At 30.0% G+C, this 18,809-nt stretch overlaps 1 protein-coding gene across 1 annotated transcript; it reads right to left on the bottom strand.

The window, feature by feature from the left end:
• Positions 1-7,130: 7,130 nt before the first annotated feature.
• Positions 7,131-13,975, bottom strand: LOC124532036 (androgen-dependent TFPI-regulating protein-like). Its single transcript, XM_047106662.1, has 4 exons — positions 13,745-13,975; positions 9,967-10,107; positions 8,108-8,328; positions 7,131-7,503 (listed from the first exon to the last, which is right to left on the bottom strand). The coding sequence occupies exons 1-4, from the start codon at positions 13,934-13,936 to the stop codon at positions 7,284-7,286; spliced, it is 774 nt and encodes a 257-aa protein (XP_046962618.1). The 5' UTR covers positions 13,937-13,975; the 3' UTR covers positions 7,131-7,283.
• Between the last annotated feature and the right edge of the window lie 4,834 nt (positions 13,976-18,809).

The following is an 18,809-nucleotide window of genomic DNA, read 5'->3' as shown; positions in this document are numbered from 1 at the left end:
TGATATATGTATAGCAGTAACAAACGTTTCAGGAAATAAAATCAGTAAGACAAAAACCAGTTCAATAAATTCCAAGGCGTAAGAAAAACATTTGTAAAATAAATAAAATATGAATGAGAAAACATTTAAACAATGCATAATTTCTGCTCTCGACCACCATTTTCTCACTAAATCATCGGATCACAGAACTATCTCACGCGCGCAGGTAAGACTCGTAGATTTATTTTACTTACTTTATGGTTACGTTATTTACAAACCAATATGATCGTTTGAATCATAATAATCATTAGTAAATTAGGACCAGAAGAACATACCCAACAGACCCATGACTATTACAGAACAGTAACATTATTATTCCACTACAACTTCAAAACATATATAATGTATGTACTTTAGATTATTTCAAACACATTTTTGTTAAATAATTACGTGTTTAATTAATGTTATTAATATTTAATGTTATTAATTAAAATATTTTTATGTATATTAAGGTTTTACAAAATCCTATCCTAATAGCATTTATTTAAACAGGCGAAATTGCAAATATTTTTTTAGCAGGAATTAATAATCTGTTGGTAGGTTCTGGGCTAGCCCGTTTATTATCAGATGTTTTACCGCCAAACAAGAGTACTTAGTATTGATGTGTTCCGGTTTGAAGGGTGAGTGAGGAAGTGTTACTATACGATAACGTCTTAGTCCCTCCAACGTTGGCTAATATTTCGTAACCATAAGTGGTTATTTTCTCAGATGATGAGATGATTTTCTAAAAGTCCCTTTTTCAATAACTATTAGATGCCCATTTGCCCGTCCGCCTATCTATATAATAAAAAAAAAATGTCATACATTAATTGACGTACGATAACTAAACGTTTTTTCTTTACAATATTAGGAGATGTAAAAATTATCGTCACAAAGTTTGTCTATTTAAGGATGTTTCAACTGTTTGTATATTGTCGTCTTCGATCCATTGTTGTAGCAAAAAGTATAAACTGTTCCGTATACCATCAATGCACTTCACCTAATCCCTGGCTTATTTACCATTCAAATAAAAACACTCAATGTTGGCACGATTAACCACAAAGCAATAATAAATAAAATCCAATAGGATTATTACCAGTATGGTTATATTTCCGACAGTCTTGCTAGATTTATATTGTTTTGAAAAATAATAATTATAGGCATTGAGCATTGGAAAACTTAATAAATGTGGAATAAAATAAACCCAATACAACACAACAATTCGAAACTTTTTCTATGTCGCATCTCCAAAAAATTTAATTCTCTGCCAGCACTCGTGTTACCCTCCTCTTATAACTTGGGTTCCTTCAAACGAAGCGCGAAGTGGCATCTAGCAAGTAGGCATGGCGAGAGCTACTCGAGCAGTTTATTCTCCCTAACTGTACTGGCCACATACCATTAGATGGAGTAGAGACATAACCCGGTGTACACACACACACACACACACAATCAAGATTTGAAGGTGGAAGAGTGCTTCATACCGTTTACCGTCACGGCATACGAGGCCTATTCACGGTGTTTCTCAACAAAAAATATTAATGGAAGCATACATTTAAAGATATTGACTATTGCATCTCAATATATATTCTGAAATGTTACGTAAACATGAAAAATATTTATAATAAAATGTGATACTTATAGAATTGATGCAACAAATAAACACAAACTTGTCACGCCTGTTAATCGTCTGATACATAGAGTCAGTAACTCTTTTGTGGGGCAATGTATACTGTTCTACAACAGGATCCGTGAAAGCGTCGTCTGTTGGCAAATTAAAAAAAAATATTATAGAACGCTTGTATGCAAAAGATTAGCAATATATAATTAGCAACGTTATGATTGATAGCAGGCCTTGGGAATAAAAGGCGCCTGGCTATTTCTTTTCACGTGGAATATATGTAATTAAATCATAATGAGAGCCACCGGGGTTTCTTTCGCCGAAGAATCTCAGATCAGGGTATTTTGTTTTCCGAACCCGCGTCCGTGTTTATTTATTTATTTCTCATAAAATTAAAATAAAGGTGAGGTCTAGGTAAGCTATAAAATAGAAATGTAATTACAAAAGCAAATACATAAACTGCAATCTAAATAACTAAAATCTAATATAAATACTGTTACTGTTGTTACTTATGACACGAATGTTAATTGGACCAAACCAAACACGTACGCATTTAGTAGTAAGATTTTTATACCTTATTATAAAGTCATATAGTATGAATTGTATAAGTTGTTATATTAATTGTATATATGAATATAAAATGAGTTATAAATTGTTTGCTTGTAAAAAACGTTTCTATAGTAGGTTTCTTTTAAGTTTTATTTGTTTGTGTAAGTCGTAATAAGACAAAAGTGGTTTGATAACGTCATAACAAGAATCTTATATACACGAGGTAATTATTTGCTTGCGACAAAGAGATATCTGTGAATTTGTGGTCTGTGTTGTTGCGATATTTATCAAAAGCTGTATAAACTCCTAGTGCTACAAAAGCTGTTACTTTGATAGTGTTTGATTTTTTTTATTATATTTTTAAAATATGCATAATATATGGTACACCTTGCTATTTGAAGTTTATCAATTAATGTTTTAAGTCATTGAAATTTTTTTTTTATAATAATAATTAGCCTCTACTTCTCTGTTGAAATACGTGTAAAAAAGCTGGGCAGAGAAAAAAAAATTAAAGCCATTTCGATCGACAAATTTTAGATTACCATATTCCATGCCGTTTTCTAATAGCTTACATATATTGTATACTGCTAAGGGTTCTTGATTAATAAGTGTATATTTATTTATAGACAACAACAACAGAATATTTCTCTTAACTTATGGAATAGTGACCTAACTAGACGTTCACCCGATGGAAAGTGACTACAACCTTGTTCATGGACATCTGCAATACCGATGTTCTTGCAAGTATGTTGCCTTTTGAGGATCCTTTCTTGAAGGTGCCCAAGTCGTATCAGTTCCGGAAACTGCCGGCGAAAGCTGGTTCCAAATTCAGAATGTTTGTGCAAGGTAGAAAATATCGTACAAATAGCGATTTTGTTTAAAATCGTAGATTATTTTGTCTACCAACGATATCACGACATTTCGCAGTCGAGTATTGTTTATTGTACTTAGGTCTTCTTGTGATTGGATTGGGCTGTAGTATCGACCACGTTAATATGAGAATATATTATCTTTATAAATAACAATACTCACATCTAAAATAGTAAAAACTATCAGATACACAATGAAATGAGTTCCTCATGTCTAACTTCGAGCGCATGAATGAAACTCTTAGTCTAAGTTTCTATTATACTTGGAAGGCAAAGATAAAGACGAGTAGCTGCCTCGCTCTGTATAGTTTGCCTAAAGTACAATAGATTATTGTCAAATTAAATTTTTAATTCATTATATAATATATTTCATCACATATGGACTAATCAAATAGTACAATAACAACATAAACCGCCGTCGACGTTATCCAGTTTAAATATATTGAGATATTAAATAAGTTATCGAAAAGTTCCATATTAAAGCTAAATAGGTATAAAGATTTATATGAAATCAATTCTATTTGCACTTAGCTCACTGTGAATTTGTCGCATCCCTATTCTCAATGATGAAGTTATCTGAAACTGAATTATTATATAGTGATATATGTTTTTCGGGGTAGGCGGTTTGAGTTAAACTTCATTTTTTTTAATTTATTTACCGATAATTATTACAATTCTCGACTAGAAGTGTTAAGCTTTTTTTTGTTTTAGTACCTCAGAAGACTTAATATTACTGAGCTATAATTATTATTATTTATGGAAGCGAATAATTGACGACCTCCGTGGTCGAGTGTTGTGTACACCGATTTTCATGGGTACGCCATTCCGAGGTCCCAGCTTCATTCCCGGCCGAGTCGATGTAGATTATCATTAGTTTTCTATCTTGTCTTGGGTCTGGGTGTTTGTGGTACCGTCGTTTCTTCTGATTTTCTAGAACATAAGTGCTTTAGCTACTTACATTGGAATCAGAGTAATGTATGTGAGGTTGTGTCAAAAAAAAAATGTCATCATCAAAATATAACCCGTTCTAGGACATAGGTGGTAGAATTTAAGGCACACAAATCTAACCGAAGACAGTCACAAGAAGAAGAATAACCACTTAGTACTAAAAGTATGTAAATTAAACAAAACGGATGCGACAATTGAAATAGTGTTGTGTTTGTAAAATTCGATTTAAATTAACACATGGAAAACAAATAAAAACCGAACTAAACTGTGGATACAGTAAATGTTTTGTATGAAATGCCGATATTTATAGATGGTTGTGCAAAGTCTGACGTAAGCAGAATAGTCTATTAATAATTTAACACAATCTATTGTCTGGTGTATTTGTGACAGAACTTCAATCTTAGCGGTGGGATAAAAGTTACTGCCACTTTCACACAGATAATAATAATATTTTAAATATATATACCATAAAAGTGTATATAAACCGATAAAATTATTACTTGTTACGGTAAACTTTGGACGCGATCTGTGATTTGAAATTATTTAAGCTACAATTATAATAACTTAATGAAACTAATATTAGCTTTACATTTAAATGTAAGAATAACGCCTTTCGAAACTGCGAACACTTATATTCTGTTGCAATGTTTTTAAGGGATATAGTTATTATAAATATATATCATTATGATTATGAGTACTAAGAATTAAGCTTTTATAATAATTAATGTGTTCGTTAAAAAGTTAGAGTAATATTACAATAAAATAGAGTATAATTAAAGCCTAACCTAGCGTATAAGTAAGCGTATATAAAAATAAGTACAATGAGTACTTATTTTTATATGCGCTATTTTGACCTTGAAACCATTTTATAAAACGCAGGTTTGCCAATATATTTACTATTTTTAACATAGAAAATATAAACAACAGCCAAATTAAGTGAGATCGACGAGTTACCTCTCGGAAATATATGCATGCGCAGAGTCAGGAAGAAGAATTCCAATCGCTTTTGCCGTTCGACCTGTATTTGAAGGCTGATTAGACAACTGGCAGGCTAGCAGGCTGCTATTTAAGCGATGAACGTATCAATGTCAAAGTGTAGCTGTGCCGATGACGTCATGATCCTGGCTTTCAATTTGGTCACAGACTAAAATGGTACAAGAAAGTATAGGTATTTTTACAATTGCACAAGATTTCCGTCTGAAGACATTCAGTGGATATGACACATTGAAATTGATGTAAATTTAAGAATATATAATCGTACACTATTAAGTCATCGTGTCCTTTTTTATAGCCAATGTGTCGACTAATTTCCTTCACCGGATCTTAAGTAATGTGAAATAAAATAATTTTAATTAAAATAATAATAAAGCAATTCAGTATATGCTATACGGCGTTAGAGTCGGGGTGTGATGGTATAACAGTACATCACGGCATTTACATGCAACGGAACGAAAGGAAAGTTACTAGATATTTACGAAAAAAGAAAACAGTACCAATTAGACTAAATATTTTAGTCTAATTGGTACATGGACCAAATACCTACAGTCTGTTACGAGTCAAGTTGGTATAAAGATAAATACCTTATACTTATGTTCATGCGATTTATTTTACACTATTCCACACATTATCTTAAAATTAGTTTAATTTTGCTTTCAAAGTTCAAAATGCTTATATTACTTTTATTATTTCTGAGTGTCTTCATGCTGGTTTAATAACACTGCTTATGAACGCCAATAATTATTAGAAACCATTAGCTATAAATTGAATTTACACAAAAAAAAAACTACTGAGAATGGAAATCATGGCAGGTTAAGGTGTCATTAAATTGTAATTACTTATATAATTACAAATTTGCATTATTAGTTTATTATGATAAAAAAAGTTATTAAAGCGTTTTAAATTTCATAATTAAATCACAAATGACGGACAGCCGTTATGCAATTTTGTCCCAATTTTTTTATTATAATAAAAAAAAAATCATATCCGGGACGTATAACTAGCCCATTTTAATTATGATGAAGATTATACCGTCTTTTGATATAACGGCACAAGCGACAAGTATCCAGGGATCCCATCCTGAGGGCCACCCCGAGGACCCAACAATTTCTTTCACACATTTGTGTACGTTGCCTGATATGAATATTTTCGAAAATGACATATTTGTGAGAAATTACTACCATCTTTGTCGAAAGGATGGTGACGATAATCGACATTAAAAGTTGAAATCTATACGTGCTCTTGATGAAAGAAATAGACATGCTGTAGCCATGAGATTGTACAACAAATCAGATTCCTAAGTATTTACTAAAATTACCGGACCGTTTATTTGAAATTTAACATATTGCTAATGATTTCTTTGATTTATGGTAGAGGATTTTTTAGTAAAAAATAAATTGTTCCATTTTTACTTAGATATCTAATTTTAGTAAATATTTAGCAAGAGGAGTCCCAAATTAATGTGTTCCCAAATTAAAGGGTTCCAGCATAGCTTGAGACGGCTCTGATAAAAATGTATTTTTATCATTAGTAAACAATAAATGAAGTCACTATATTAAATACAAAAGACCTTCATTAAAAAGTTTCTGGTGCAGAAAAAGGAGTATGTTTATAATTTGAATTTCACATGTACTTTTGTCTTCTATTTCTATACACAAACAGTATCACAATGTGACAAGCATAATGTCAAACGACTAAATAATAAAAATGCTATATAAGAAGAAGCGAAAGAACTTTTAATTGGGTGCTAAAATTCGAAAACTCATGAAGCACCGAGAATTGAAACAAGACGTTTGAACTTTACCAGATTAAACTTATGAAATATTCTGTTATGCCCTATTTGTTTGATGACGAATCTTATATGAAAGACCGAATTTAGACGGTTAATCCTTGAATTCTTTCGTGATTATAAATTTATCTTATTGCAAAAGAAAACATTTTGAAACAGCAAAGAAGAGCCAAATGAATATCTACTAATCGAACAATGATAAAGCTCCAAAAAGAATAGGAATAACGCCTTGTTCATTTACGGACTGATATTTTAATGTGTTATATACATATTTGCAATAACACGTACGAGTGAATAATATTTGATCGTATAAAATAAAAGTATTTTACTAAACCTTACAAGGTATTTTAATAATATGCATAATACTTATATCTAATACAAAAAAATGGCAACAATGGTATTTCAACCCAAATGATATATGACCTGTTTTGTTCCTTGTAATTTATGTTAAAATAAAATACTAAACAATTCTAACAATAGCCTTTGATGTTATATTTCAAGATTTCACCGTCATAAGTCTCATGAATATATTATTACATATTTTATCACTAGTAACATTTTTGCTTCCATTTATTAAATCAATAATCAACCATTGGCTGGTGTAATAAAATAAATGAGATATATATGCGTAAATCAATAGCACGAAGAGTTTGCCATTAGAAAAAAGCTTTAGGCAGGGATAAACGTATTCTCCGTTTAGCAAACTAATGATGCACCTGTGAACAAAATTATGTTTTTTTACACGTATCATCTTAATTAACAGTATTTTAATCTTACGATTATACAGCACAGATTTAACATTGTAGTAAGTTTATAAATCGGACTAAAAATTACTAATGGGAAAATATTTGCAATAAACATTGAATTACTTGCTTTAGTGAATATTTGTTAAACATCTAAATTATTGCTTATAAAGACTCAAGGCTGAAATTATTTGTTAACTATATTTTTAAAATACATTTACACATTCATTCATACATATAATATTTAAAAACGCTGGTTATTACATTAAATTATCTTGAATACTTATTTTAGTTTGTCTTTCGATAAATTTTGTTGTCATATTAAATAGCATTGTTCATTACGAAGCAGCTTAATGAGTCAAAGCGTTTATGAATAGCTTTGAAATTATTTTAAAATTGAAGAAGCAGTACAACACACTAGCATTCGTAAACTGCAGCATGCATTTAAAAAATATTTTAATTATATTCAGTTAGTTACTCACCAATTAATTGATTCATTTAAGTTTTCGCATTGATCGTTTCAAATAAATATATATATTTAATTTTTTTTAATTCTAAAATATTTAACGTTACTTACATCAAAGAATATATGTTGAGGAACGTAAACATTGCGATTATTTCTGATTGATAGCTTTTTGGTCTCTCTCTGTGAACTAATATAAGTTCATATAGGACGAAAATAAGAGAAACCGTGTGCATACTATGTTGGTCCCACACTGTGATGTAATTTTCTGCTGATAGAGGCATAATGAGTTCCCGATTATCATTCCAGATCCGCCAGAAAAGTATATCTCCAAACTGAAACATAAAAATATCACTACATAGTATAAAATAACGTCGCTTTCTCTGTTCCTATATCCTTTATGTATGGTTAAATCTTAAAAAGTAAGCAACGGATTTTGATACGGTTTTTTTTTAAGATTAAGTGTTTCAAGAGGAAGGTTTTTGTCTATAATACATGAATAATATAGTTCAATATCTAATGTGATGTCGTTAAATAAACAAATTCTGTAGTATATTAAGTATCAGTATTGCACCCGTGCGAAGCCGGGGCGGGTCGCTACTAAATAATAAATGATTTAATTTTATTTTTGTCGACATCAATTCATTGTTATCGATCTTTTAAAGATATTTTTTTAATAAAAAAAACCACAAATCATAAAGGATGCTATAATTTTAATAAATTGATTTTTACCTTGATAACTTAAATATCAAATATTCATTTCGACAAGGAAGGAATTTTGATGAATATACATATTTGTCCCGAAATACCTACGTTGTTAATATTTCTTTGAAGGGTAACTATCGATGAAAATATATATGAGTGTGAAAGATTGTTATGTAGAGCATCCTTTTTTCATTTACGTGACTATATTTTTCAATAAGTTGATGTAAGAAGAAAAGATTTCTGACAAATGGTTTGCAATGACTATCGAGTAATAAGGATCATTTCATATATAATAATAGAAGTAAGCAAAAAAGTGATCAAGATACATATAATAGAAAGTCGTAAATATATAGTCGTAATACGTAATTAGACCCCTGAAGAACCGCCATACTGGTACAAATGACCAAATATTTTGTCATTATCATCTCCCGGTCTAACAGCGTTTTAGCGTGACGTGTAGCCGAAATGTCTTATTTTGATACTTAATTGTTAAATCGTTTTAATTAAATATTTGGGAATAATTTTAAGTTTCCATTTTTTTTGACAGTGGAATTTATATTTATAATACAGTGTTTGAAGGAAGACCGACCTTGGAGCATAATATTTATTTGTGATGTGGGTTGATGGTGATAAGTCATAGGTTCCTAGACCTGACTAGATGAAAAAACTGCAGCGTAGAGTGAAAAACGTTCTCTTTAAATTTTTAATGATATATTAGATAATTGCCCAACTGATGGCAAGTGGCCTGTATCGCCCCTAGACTTTGGTGGGGTAAGAAATATTAACTATTCATAAAAGCAAATAGCAACATTGGAAACTTAGAGGTTATGTCCTATGTTCTTGTGGTTTAACTGGGATACTCACCCTTCAAAACGGAACAAAACAATATATGATGAGTGAGTGGTATTAGATAGGCATTCAAAGAATTACCACCAACTTTAATAATCAGTAAGACTAAAACTGCACAGATTTTTGATTTTGCTGATGTTTGATGTTCATTTCTGGTGACAGTAAACAGTGTTCAATCTTTTATTATCTCTGACAGTTATAATTTTGATCCAACTTCGGTTTTAAAAAGCTATGCTAAGCATTACACAAAGAAGCAAATTGAAAAAGTACAGGAGGATGAGATATAAATAATAGATATGTATATTGTATATATACCAGATACAGTGACGAATATCTTGTATAACATGTTAAAAAAAAAATTGAGCATAATTTTGTATATCATTAATAATAATTATTCATTCAATTGAGTAAGTACTTACGGCCGTTGTCGGGAAAATAATGCTTGTAAACGTAAATGTATTGATTTTGCTTAAAATTTGAACGTATTTCGATTTTTTGTTTCCTTTTAGTGCCTCCCAGTCGCAGAAGATGCTTATGATTAAATATCCAGTACCTAGGAACTAAAAAATAAAACAATTATAAAATGTTTTTTTCACACGTTTAGAGTAGAATTTGCTTTCCTACAACTTGACACTGCTTTCCCATAGTTTCCAAGTCAATTACAAGTTTATTTGAATAAAATTGATGATTTGAATTGATTTAACTGATTATTCAACTATTTTCGTCTGGTTCATTCGCAAATGGCAATGTTTCACTTAAAAGGAATATTGTGCTTCGGGTATCATCGAGTTTTCAATGATTATTAGAATATTTATTAAGAACCTTATTTTTTATTATATTATTTGATGAACTAGTAAATATACCTGATGGCAACAGTGCCATTGTGAATAAACAATTGCATTGTAAAAAATATCGTTCCTTATATCATCAATGCACCACCTACGCTAGAAAATATAATCTTATATTGTGCCTGTAGTTACTTACTTACATACTTCAAATCGAAAAACACTGCTCTAACAAGCAAAGCGTCATCGGTAAGGAAAACTTATGTTTTGGAGGTGCTCTTTTTCGTGTATCGGTTAAATTTCACTTATATACTGGATTCAAGTGCGTTAATAGTAGATGATAAAATTTTGCCATAAAAACACTAAAAATTAAAAATTTTTATATCGGTCCAATTGCAATCAACTAAAAAAGGTGTCACATAAATACATTACAGTAAATTAAATTACCTTTTGAAATTCTTGCGTTTTTGTGTTATATAACAGTTTTTGCAGGCAAATCAATTTATCTTTTTAGTTAACTTTTTATAATGCAGATTAACTTTTAAATTACGAAGAACTTTTTTCTATATGCATTATTTTTAGACTACGGTTGTTCTATAATATAAATCAAAATCGCTTTCTCTTTCCGTCTGTTTTTTCACAGCTTATTTCTTTTAAACAACTCGATTGATTGAACTTGACTTTGATACGATTCCTATTTATAAATATTTGTAGTAACAAAGAATAGCAATCGAATCGAATAAATTATATTATTTCCAAATATTAATTTTGTACAAAATGTTTGAACAACGTCGGTGTTTTTCCCAAAAAAAAAAACGGACACTTAAAATAGCCAACGGTAAAGTCTGATACAACCGGGTTTTTTTTTCTGAGGTGTCATAATATATTTTTTATTTATTACAGATTAGTAAAAAACTTTAGTTTATATGCAAAACCATTCACTCATTATCAGATAAATATATATATGCCATGGGTATTTAATATACATTTATTTAAATTTTCTTTTAAAGTACATAATTTTGCTGTTCGGTTCATCTAAGGACAGAGTTATTTTTTTTCTAGATATTTGACAGCGAATACGAATTATTCAGATAATTTAAAATAATATAAGTAATTTAAAATAAGCTCAGTGTGAACGATAATCTGCTTTACCGATTGAGAATGACATATTGCGTATTATTTGATGTTTAGATTCAAAATGAATCAACAGCTTAAGATTTGATAAAGGAATGAATTTCAAAACTGACGAAGGTTTTTTTATTCTTACTGTACAACAAATTAGTAACGTAACGTGCATTGATTTTTTTTTAACATTAATATGTTAAAAAAAATCAATGCACGTTTAACATTAATATGTTAAAAAAAATCAATTTAAATGCTTCAAAGGCGTTTTTTTTTATTTTTTTCTGAATCTTTATTATTAGTATCCTGGTCATGGCGTCCTTTCTCTATAGCCAAACCCTATAAAACCCTATTTGGCCAACCAGCCAACTGCGCAGGAAATATTATAGAGTCTAAATATATGCGCAAGTATTGTCTATTCAAGGACGCTAAGCGTTTTCCGTGCCGTTACTGAGAACTTCTTGATAGAAAAACTCCACTACATTTTATTGGCCCAACACTTTACTTGGTTACTAGCTCTTCTAATCTGCAGTAGAACAATCTAGCTACTGGACTAACGGGGCAAATCCCATGAGCATTAAGTATAAATCGGAATATTTATAAGTTATTACGTTGTAAATATTTTGGGTTACACTTTCACTATAATATATTTTTCCCATAAACATGTATTTATCATTTTCTAAATGTGTTGTAGATGAATATTTTTTCTTAATACATAAGACTTGACAATTGTATCTAGCCAAAAGGAAATAAGAAACAGAGTGCATAATAATATGTTCCCATAACATATAAATATTGTCTTAGTAAATATGTGCAGTAACTTGGTTAAGTTATTCATTCCTTAGTGTGACCATGAGTTTGTTGATAAAAGTATCAACGGATGTCCTTAAGTTACTTTGTTTTAGAATAATTTTAAAAATTCCAATATATTGCAATTAAATACCAACGGATCTATTTACATGACTATATAAAAATAATATTGAAAAAGAGTTACTGTAAAAATAACGACCAAGTAGAATGGTGGCGAGAATGCTAGCAGCATTTCACCATCCATCGAAATTCCAATCCTCTGAACTAAAAATGAAACAGTCCTCCTGTTACTACTCCAATAATACTAAGATAACAATTAAGTTGACATATATTTATTATTGTCAAAATAAATTGTTATTGTTTTTATAGTATTTTAATAAAACAAAAATTTGTTGGTGTTGACAAGACGAAACGTCTGATTGTAAAAGTATTTTTATTAATAACAGTTCTAGTTTTAACGGGTATTTCAACAACATTAGGTATGTATTTCGGCAGGTTTTATTCAAAACGTTAACGCAATAATTCAAAGCGGTATGTTTCGCGGCCTTGGTCGTTTTGTTGTGATACGTCACTTGCACTTAGGGAATTACTCAAAATTAAATTATTTATTTACATAATTATTAATTCTGTTCATATTACTCTTCGTTTCACGCAATCTAAATCATAAACTTGAATTAAAATAAATTTAGTTACTTATCATATTCGTAAAAATGTGCTCGTAAATTAATAATCGAATAATATGACTAAAATATACCTACGAGTATAGTATATATTTATATATATAGGTATATCCTGTATTTCTTGAAGTGAAGAAAGGAGCGTTTCATTTTGTTACTCGGAATATAGACATTGCCATTCATCGAGGTAATGGTTTGTGTAGTAGCCCTTATTAATTTCGATTAGTATTTAATTTTGCGATAGATGAATATACTGTGTTCTTCAAAAAAATTAATTTTAGATTATATTTAAAAAATCAGTTATGTGAATCATTACAACATAAAATCAAAATATACATTATTATACAATGAGAGAGAATATATTGTTGTACGTATTCAATTAAATAATTAAAAACGAAAAAGTAAAGAATTTATTGCTATTTTAATAAAATTATTTATGGTGTTAGTATAAACCGTATATGTATATGGTTGCCATGCGTAATAGGATCTTTACCAATTTGAAGGGCTTCCAGGATTGTCGAGCAATTAAAGGCTTGTCACACCTAAATCATGCTAAAAATCAAGATGTCAATTACCTTCATAAAATAAGTACCATTTTTCTAAAGCCGAAATAAAAATACATACATAGCTGGGTGATCGGGTAAACATTGTTAGAGATGATTGGATATTGGATATGCAGCCTCGACATTCTTTTGTCCTATCAGATTGCATGGCACTTTTTTCAAATTTCGAAAATATTTTACTTTTAAAAATTTGTTATTTATTGGTATATAAATATATGCATATATAAATACAATACTTACATTAAACCAAGCTGTTATAAGTTTCCATTTTAATTTCGAATATTGACGCACTGCCGGGTCATCTGATGAATCAAAATCAACATTTAATAACTTGAATGTCACGATAATAGAGTGCGTAAGTGTCAATATATGAACGGCTAATCGAAGTTTTAATACTTTGTCAGAACTTTTCATCGAGATTAATCGATTCATTTTACTCAGTTCTAACGTTTAACGTCTAATTGTTGTTAGACTTAAGTGAGAACTGACGCTTCAAATAAACGTCATGTACAAATTATTTGAACTTGAAGTATACGATTGTTACAAAAAATGAAAAAGTTGCGTAAAGCATGTTTACAAATTCGAGCTCTTTCGGACGAATCAAGTATGTGTATCGCTGTGTACATATATGTATGCGTTGTGTTCATATCGTTGCAAAAACTATTTTTATATTATTATAATTATTATTGTTTAACTAGTCTTTATGTATTATTTATAATTACATTAACTGTAAATGCCTCTCTGAATGAGTCACACGAAAAATACTTTGAGATGCGAGCTTAATGTGACAATTTATACAGAGTATATAAACTGTTTAAAATAAAAGTTAACTGCAAATTATTCTATCACAAACAAGATTTTGTACAGTGTAATACTTCATATTTTTTTCTATTTTATTTTTATAATGATAAGCTCTATATGTATTTCTTGTTAAATGAAAATTATATTCTTGGTGGTATGGCTTTGTGTAAGCCCGCCTGGGGAGATACCACCCACTCATCAGTTATTCTACCGCCAAGCAACAGTACTCAGCATTGTTGTGTTCCGGTTTGAAGGGTAAGTGAGCCAGTGTAACTACAGGCACAAGGGACATAGCATCTTAGTTCCCAAGTTTGGTGGCACATTGATGATGTAAGGAATAGTTAATAATTTCTACAGCGTCATTGTCTATGGGTGATGGTGACCACTTACCATCAAGTGGCCCATATGTTCGTCCGCCAATCTATACCATAAAAAATATTAATACGCGAAACGATTTATTCAAAAACAATTAGAAAGTGTATTCTTAACACTAGAAATAAGCATAAACTAACTTTAAAAATAACTGTTAAATTTAAAAGTAAATGTTCCGTGAGATGACTTCAGAGTCCAGAGTGCTAACCATTACACATACATTATACATTAATATGTTCCAAAACCTTCTCCTCAAAGGGCCTTTAGCCCAGCTGTGGGAATTTACAGGCTGTTGTTGTTGTTGTTGAGATGACTTCAGAAAACGACCCAATTGTAAAATTTAAAAGAATCGTTAAGGAGCGTTCGTGTGTTAAAGGATATTACAAAACTAATGACTTTTAGTTGATTGTACATAGTACGTCTTGAAAATGAAATGATCGCCGCCAGGCTACTTCATACAAATCATGTATTTAGTTGTTATTTGTTTTATGAAAGCTATAAATGTGACATAATAAATATTGTATTTTTTTTCTATCAAAGGGATACGTTTTAAATAAATAATTTTAATAACCACTGAAATTATTAGTTTTGAAATTGAGTAACGGTAATAGAAAACAGTCTTATCGATAACATTGCCATTAATTTCATTTGTATATTTAAATTTTTTACTTACTTGTATCTCTGATTTAGTAATTCTGTATAAAGATTTAGCGCAATAAATTATCGATATGAATATTTAAATCGATACAAAAACACTGAAGATTTTTTTGCGATCGAATTGTAAAAGATAATTCGCAAGAATTATCTCAAAATAATATTTAAGAGTATAAATTTTAGTGCAATAAGGCAACACTAATTATTTGTACATCGACGAACTAATGTCACATGTACTAAATTGGAATTGATTGAAATTTAGAATAAACTTAGTATACATTTTTTAATTCGCTGAGTAATCTTAAGTCATTAATAACAAATGAATAACGCAAATACGTTTTTATTACTGAGTGTCATTATAAAACTAAAATATCCAACGCTGTCGAAAATATTTTCCAAATATATTGTTAATATCTTCACACAACACTACAGTAAATTCACAACTATAAAGTACTAAGCTCAGTTAGATGTGAATACTAATATATCAATTTACTATTTAAATATATACCTAATTGAAAGTCTAAAAAGCATTAATGATCACTTATGATAATAAATTATGAAAGGGAATGATTTGGGAGACGATTTAGATTAGTTTGTATGTAATTTTAATAGTAGTAAACTTATTTTATACTAACGTATGGAAAATATTATAGTACAGTAAGTGATATAAATATGATTTATTCTGTCATAAAATACTTACAGTCTTATCGGTTGATTCAGTTTTTTTTATGATTTTAATTAAATAATCTTGTACCCTTGCAATATAAAGTGTGCGTTTGAATTTCAATTAAACCTATTTTAGTAATTTAAGTTACCGCTTACAATTTCAAGTGTAAACGGTAATTTTAATTAAAATATCATGTAAAAGGGTTATAAAGAGTATAAAATATTTGTGCTATATGCTTTATAAGCAATTTGTACAACGGAGTATGTTATTTAAATATGTATGTATAGGGTAAAAATAAGTAATATCGTTTTCAATCTCCATTGTTTAAGTAAAATAGAAAAAAATATTTGCAACAATACTAATATTATTAACAATTTGGACAATAATCGCTTGTGTTGCCAGAAATAATACATGTTATGACTTTATTTGTGTTGCATTTAAATATTTCGATAATCGATACATAGAAACTTTAAAAATATAGGTGTTATTTTATAGCATTTATTGCATTTCCTCATCGTTACACTAAATTGAAAAAAATAGAAGCAATAGAAAATTAAATAAACAAAGCACACACAGGGCACAGGTTAGATATACGCGGGGCATATTTATCGGAAGCGCCCAATAGAGCAAGGTCAATGACTCATATCAAACTTTTATTTAATAATAACTAGAATCTAAATAATGTTGAAGCGGCATCTTAGATTAATTGCATATTTAATACCAATTGAAAAGTGCTTGCAAAGAAATCCGTTTGGCTCATTGTTCCATTTTAGGAGAGATATTACTTACTATGTGGACCTGGTAAGAGCAAATTATCAGAACTTTCGAAGAGAACGCTGTCAGAACTACGCGTATATGAGAACTTTGCCTCTAAGAAAGACTTTATGAGTGATTACTATAATGCCCAGGTAAGATATCTTTATTTTAAGATTACAAAAAGAGAACAACAAGATCATTATTCAAAATATAATAGTGATAAGTCTTTGTTTTAGGTCAACTCATCCTAAAAATGTTCTTAATGTTTTAGAATTTCATTCTGTTAATTTAGAAACATTCTAAAATATATAGTCGATTTAAACGCACTAGAAGACGTAAAACGTCAAGTAAGATATAGTTATTATAAACCTTGTATGGATCCTTTTTAAGATTTAAAATGGTTCTCAAAGAAACTTTAAATAATTTTGTTATTTTCAAACTCAATAAAGTCTAGGCTAATTAAAATATGAAATGGAGAGAAAATTATTTGTTTGGTCTTATTTAAAAAATATAAGTTCAATGCGAGTACTTTTGAGTATGCATAGTAATCAATTTATATATTATTTAATACTCAATATTCATGTTGTTCATTTGGATAAATGAACAACCTTAACAATTAGGTAATTGTTGACGGATATTCCCGGTGGGCTTTGTGCCAGCCCATCTAGGCTAGTCTGGATAATTACTATCTACTCATCAATTAGTCTATCGCCAAACGCCAATACTCTGTATTTTCGTTAGAAGGTTGAGTCAGCCAATGAAATTAAGACCACAAGTCATGTATCTTAGGTCGTAGTCTAAGAAGTGTGTACGTCTAAAGGACAAGCGAAGACAACCAGTTAGGTTACATCTGGTAATTATTTCGTGGAGTCGCTGCCTTCGCAAATTTACAGAAAAGGCTTGTGTCGTGTGTATTATATTTCGTTTCGGAAAAATCATCGGCTGCACAGGCTGGTGATTTAATGATGTTATTATTTTATAGAAGTAATTTTTTAAAACTCATTTTACTAAACCAATAAAAAGATAACTAAATAGGTGTTATGTTAAATAGGTTACCAGTGGTCACCATCGATCATACACATTACCGCTGTAAGAAATAATAAATATTCCTTACAAACATTAAAGCGCCACCTAAGGAACTAAGGTGCTATGTCTCTTGTGCGGGTTATACTGGCTCACTTACTCTTGGGTGGTAGAGTATATTAGGAGAAAGTAGTACTTACCCAGACGGCTGGCACAAAGACATACCAACTGTAATATTTGAAGTCAATACGTTAAGTATGTTATTGTGACATTAAAGTATAATTAATTTCAGTAAAAGTTTTTTACACCTATTCGCATTAAATACCGTGTCGGAGTACGCTACATGCTTTTACCTCAAAAAGGAATAAATCTATTCAAAATTTTGTAACGATAGTTTACATAAGCGTCCTATGTACCGATAATGAAATCAATTATATCGAAGGTGGTTCGAAATAGCCGCTTTTGTTTACGATAATTAGTAACGGCTATTCCCAGAGCCAATATTGAATGCACTGTTAACTTCGATACCTAATGAGTCACGTTCCTGTAATTACTTGTACTGTATGTATGTGTGTTCCATATACGAGACTTAAATATTGAAATGCGAAATCAATAAATACAGGATGTGTTTATTGAGCAGCAAATTATTAACTCGATTGGGGCAAGTATTCAAGTTTATTTAAACAATAAACTTGAGTAAAATAATTGTAAGTTCAAAAACTGTATATTTAAAATTATTCTTTTGACTTATATCAATATAAATTATATGCATATATTTGTATATTTTGTTCCGTATGTGCACCGCATACACAATAGCGACACAGTTACATATGCGGTGCCGGATGGTCAAGTCATTAACTTGCAAGGAGATGTTAATTAAGAGTACTTTTTTTGTAATGTAATACTAATAGTTGGTAATTATTCTGATGGCTCACCAGATGGAATGTGACTACCACCACCCATAGATGTTTGTAACACCGAGGGCGTACAGGTGCGTTTTTGGCCTTTAAGGAATGAGTAGGGTCAATTCTT

This window comes from Vanessa cardui, chromosome 8, assembly GCF_905220365.1.
Source record: "Vanessa cardui chromosome 8, ilVanCard2.1, whole genome shotgun sequence".
Lineage (NCBI taxonomy): Eukaryota > Metazoa > Arthropoda > Insecta > Lepidoptera > Nymphalidae > Vanessa > Vanessa cardui.
The sequence above is the reverse complement of the archived record's forward strand: the minus strand, read 5'-3'. Positions and strand labels throughout refer to the sequence as shown.

Coding starts and splice junctions, on each gene's coding strand:
- LOC124532036 (XM_047106662.1), bottom strand. CDS start 13,936: ATGAATCGATTAATCTCGATGAAAAGTTCTGACAAAGTATTAAAACTT. Junction 8,329..9,966: donor TTATTTTCCCGACAACGGCC/GTAAGTACTTAC, acceptor TTTATGTTTCAG/TTTGGAGATATACTTTTCTG. Junction 7,504..8,107: donor CTCAACATATATTCTTTGAT/GTAAGTAACGTT, acceptor TTTTGTTCACAG/GTGCATCATTAGTTTGCTAA.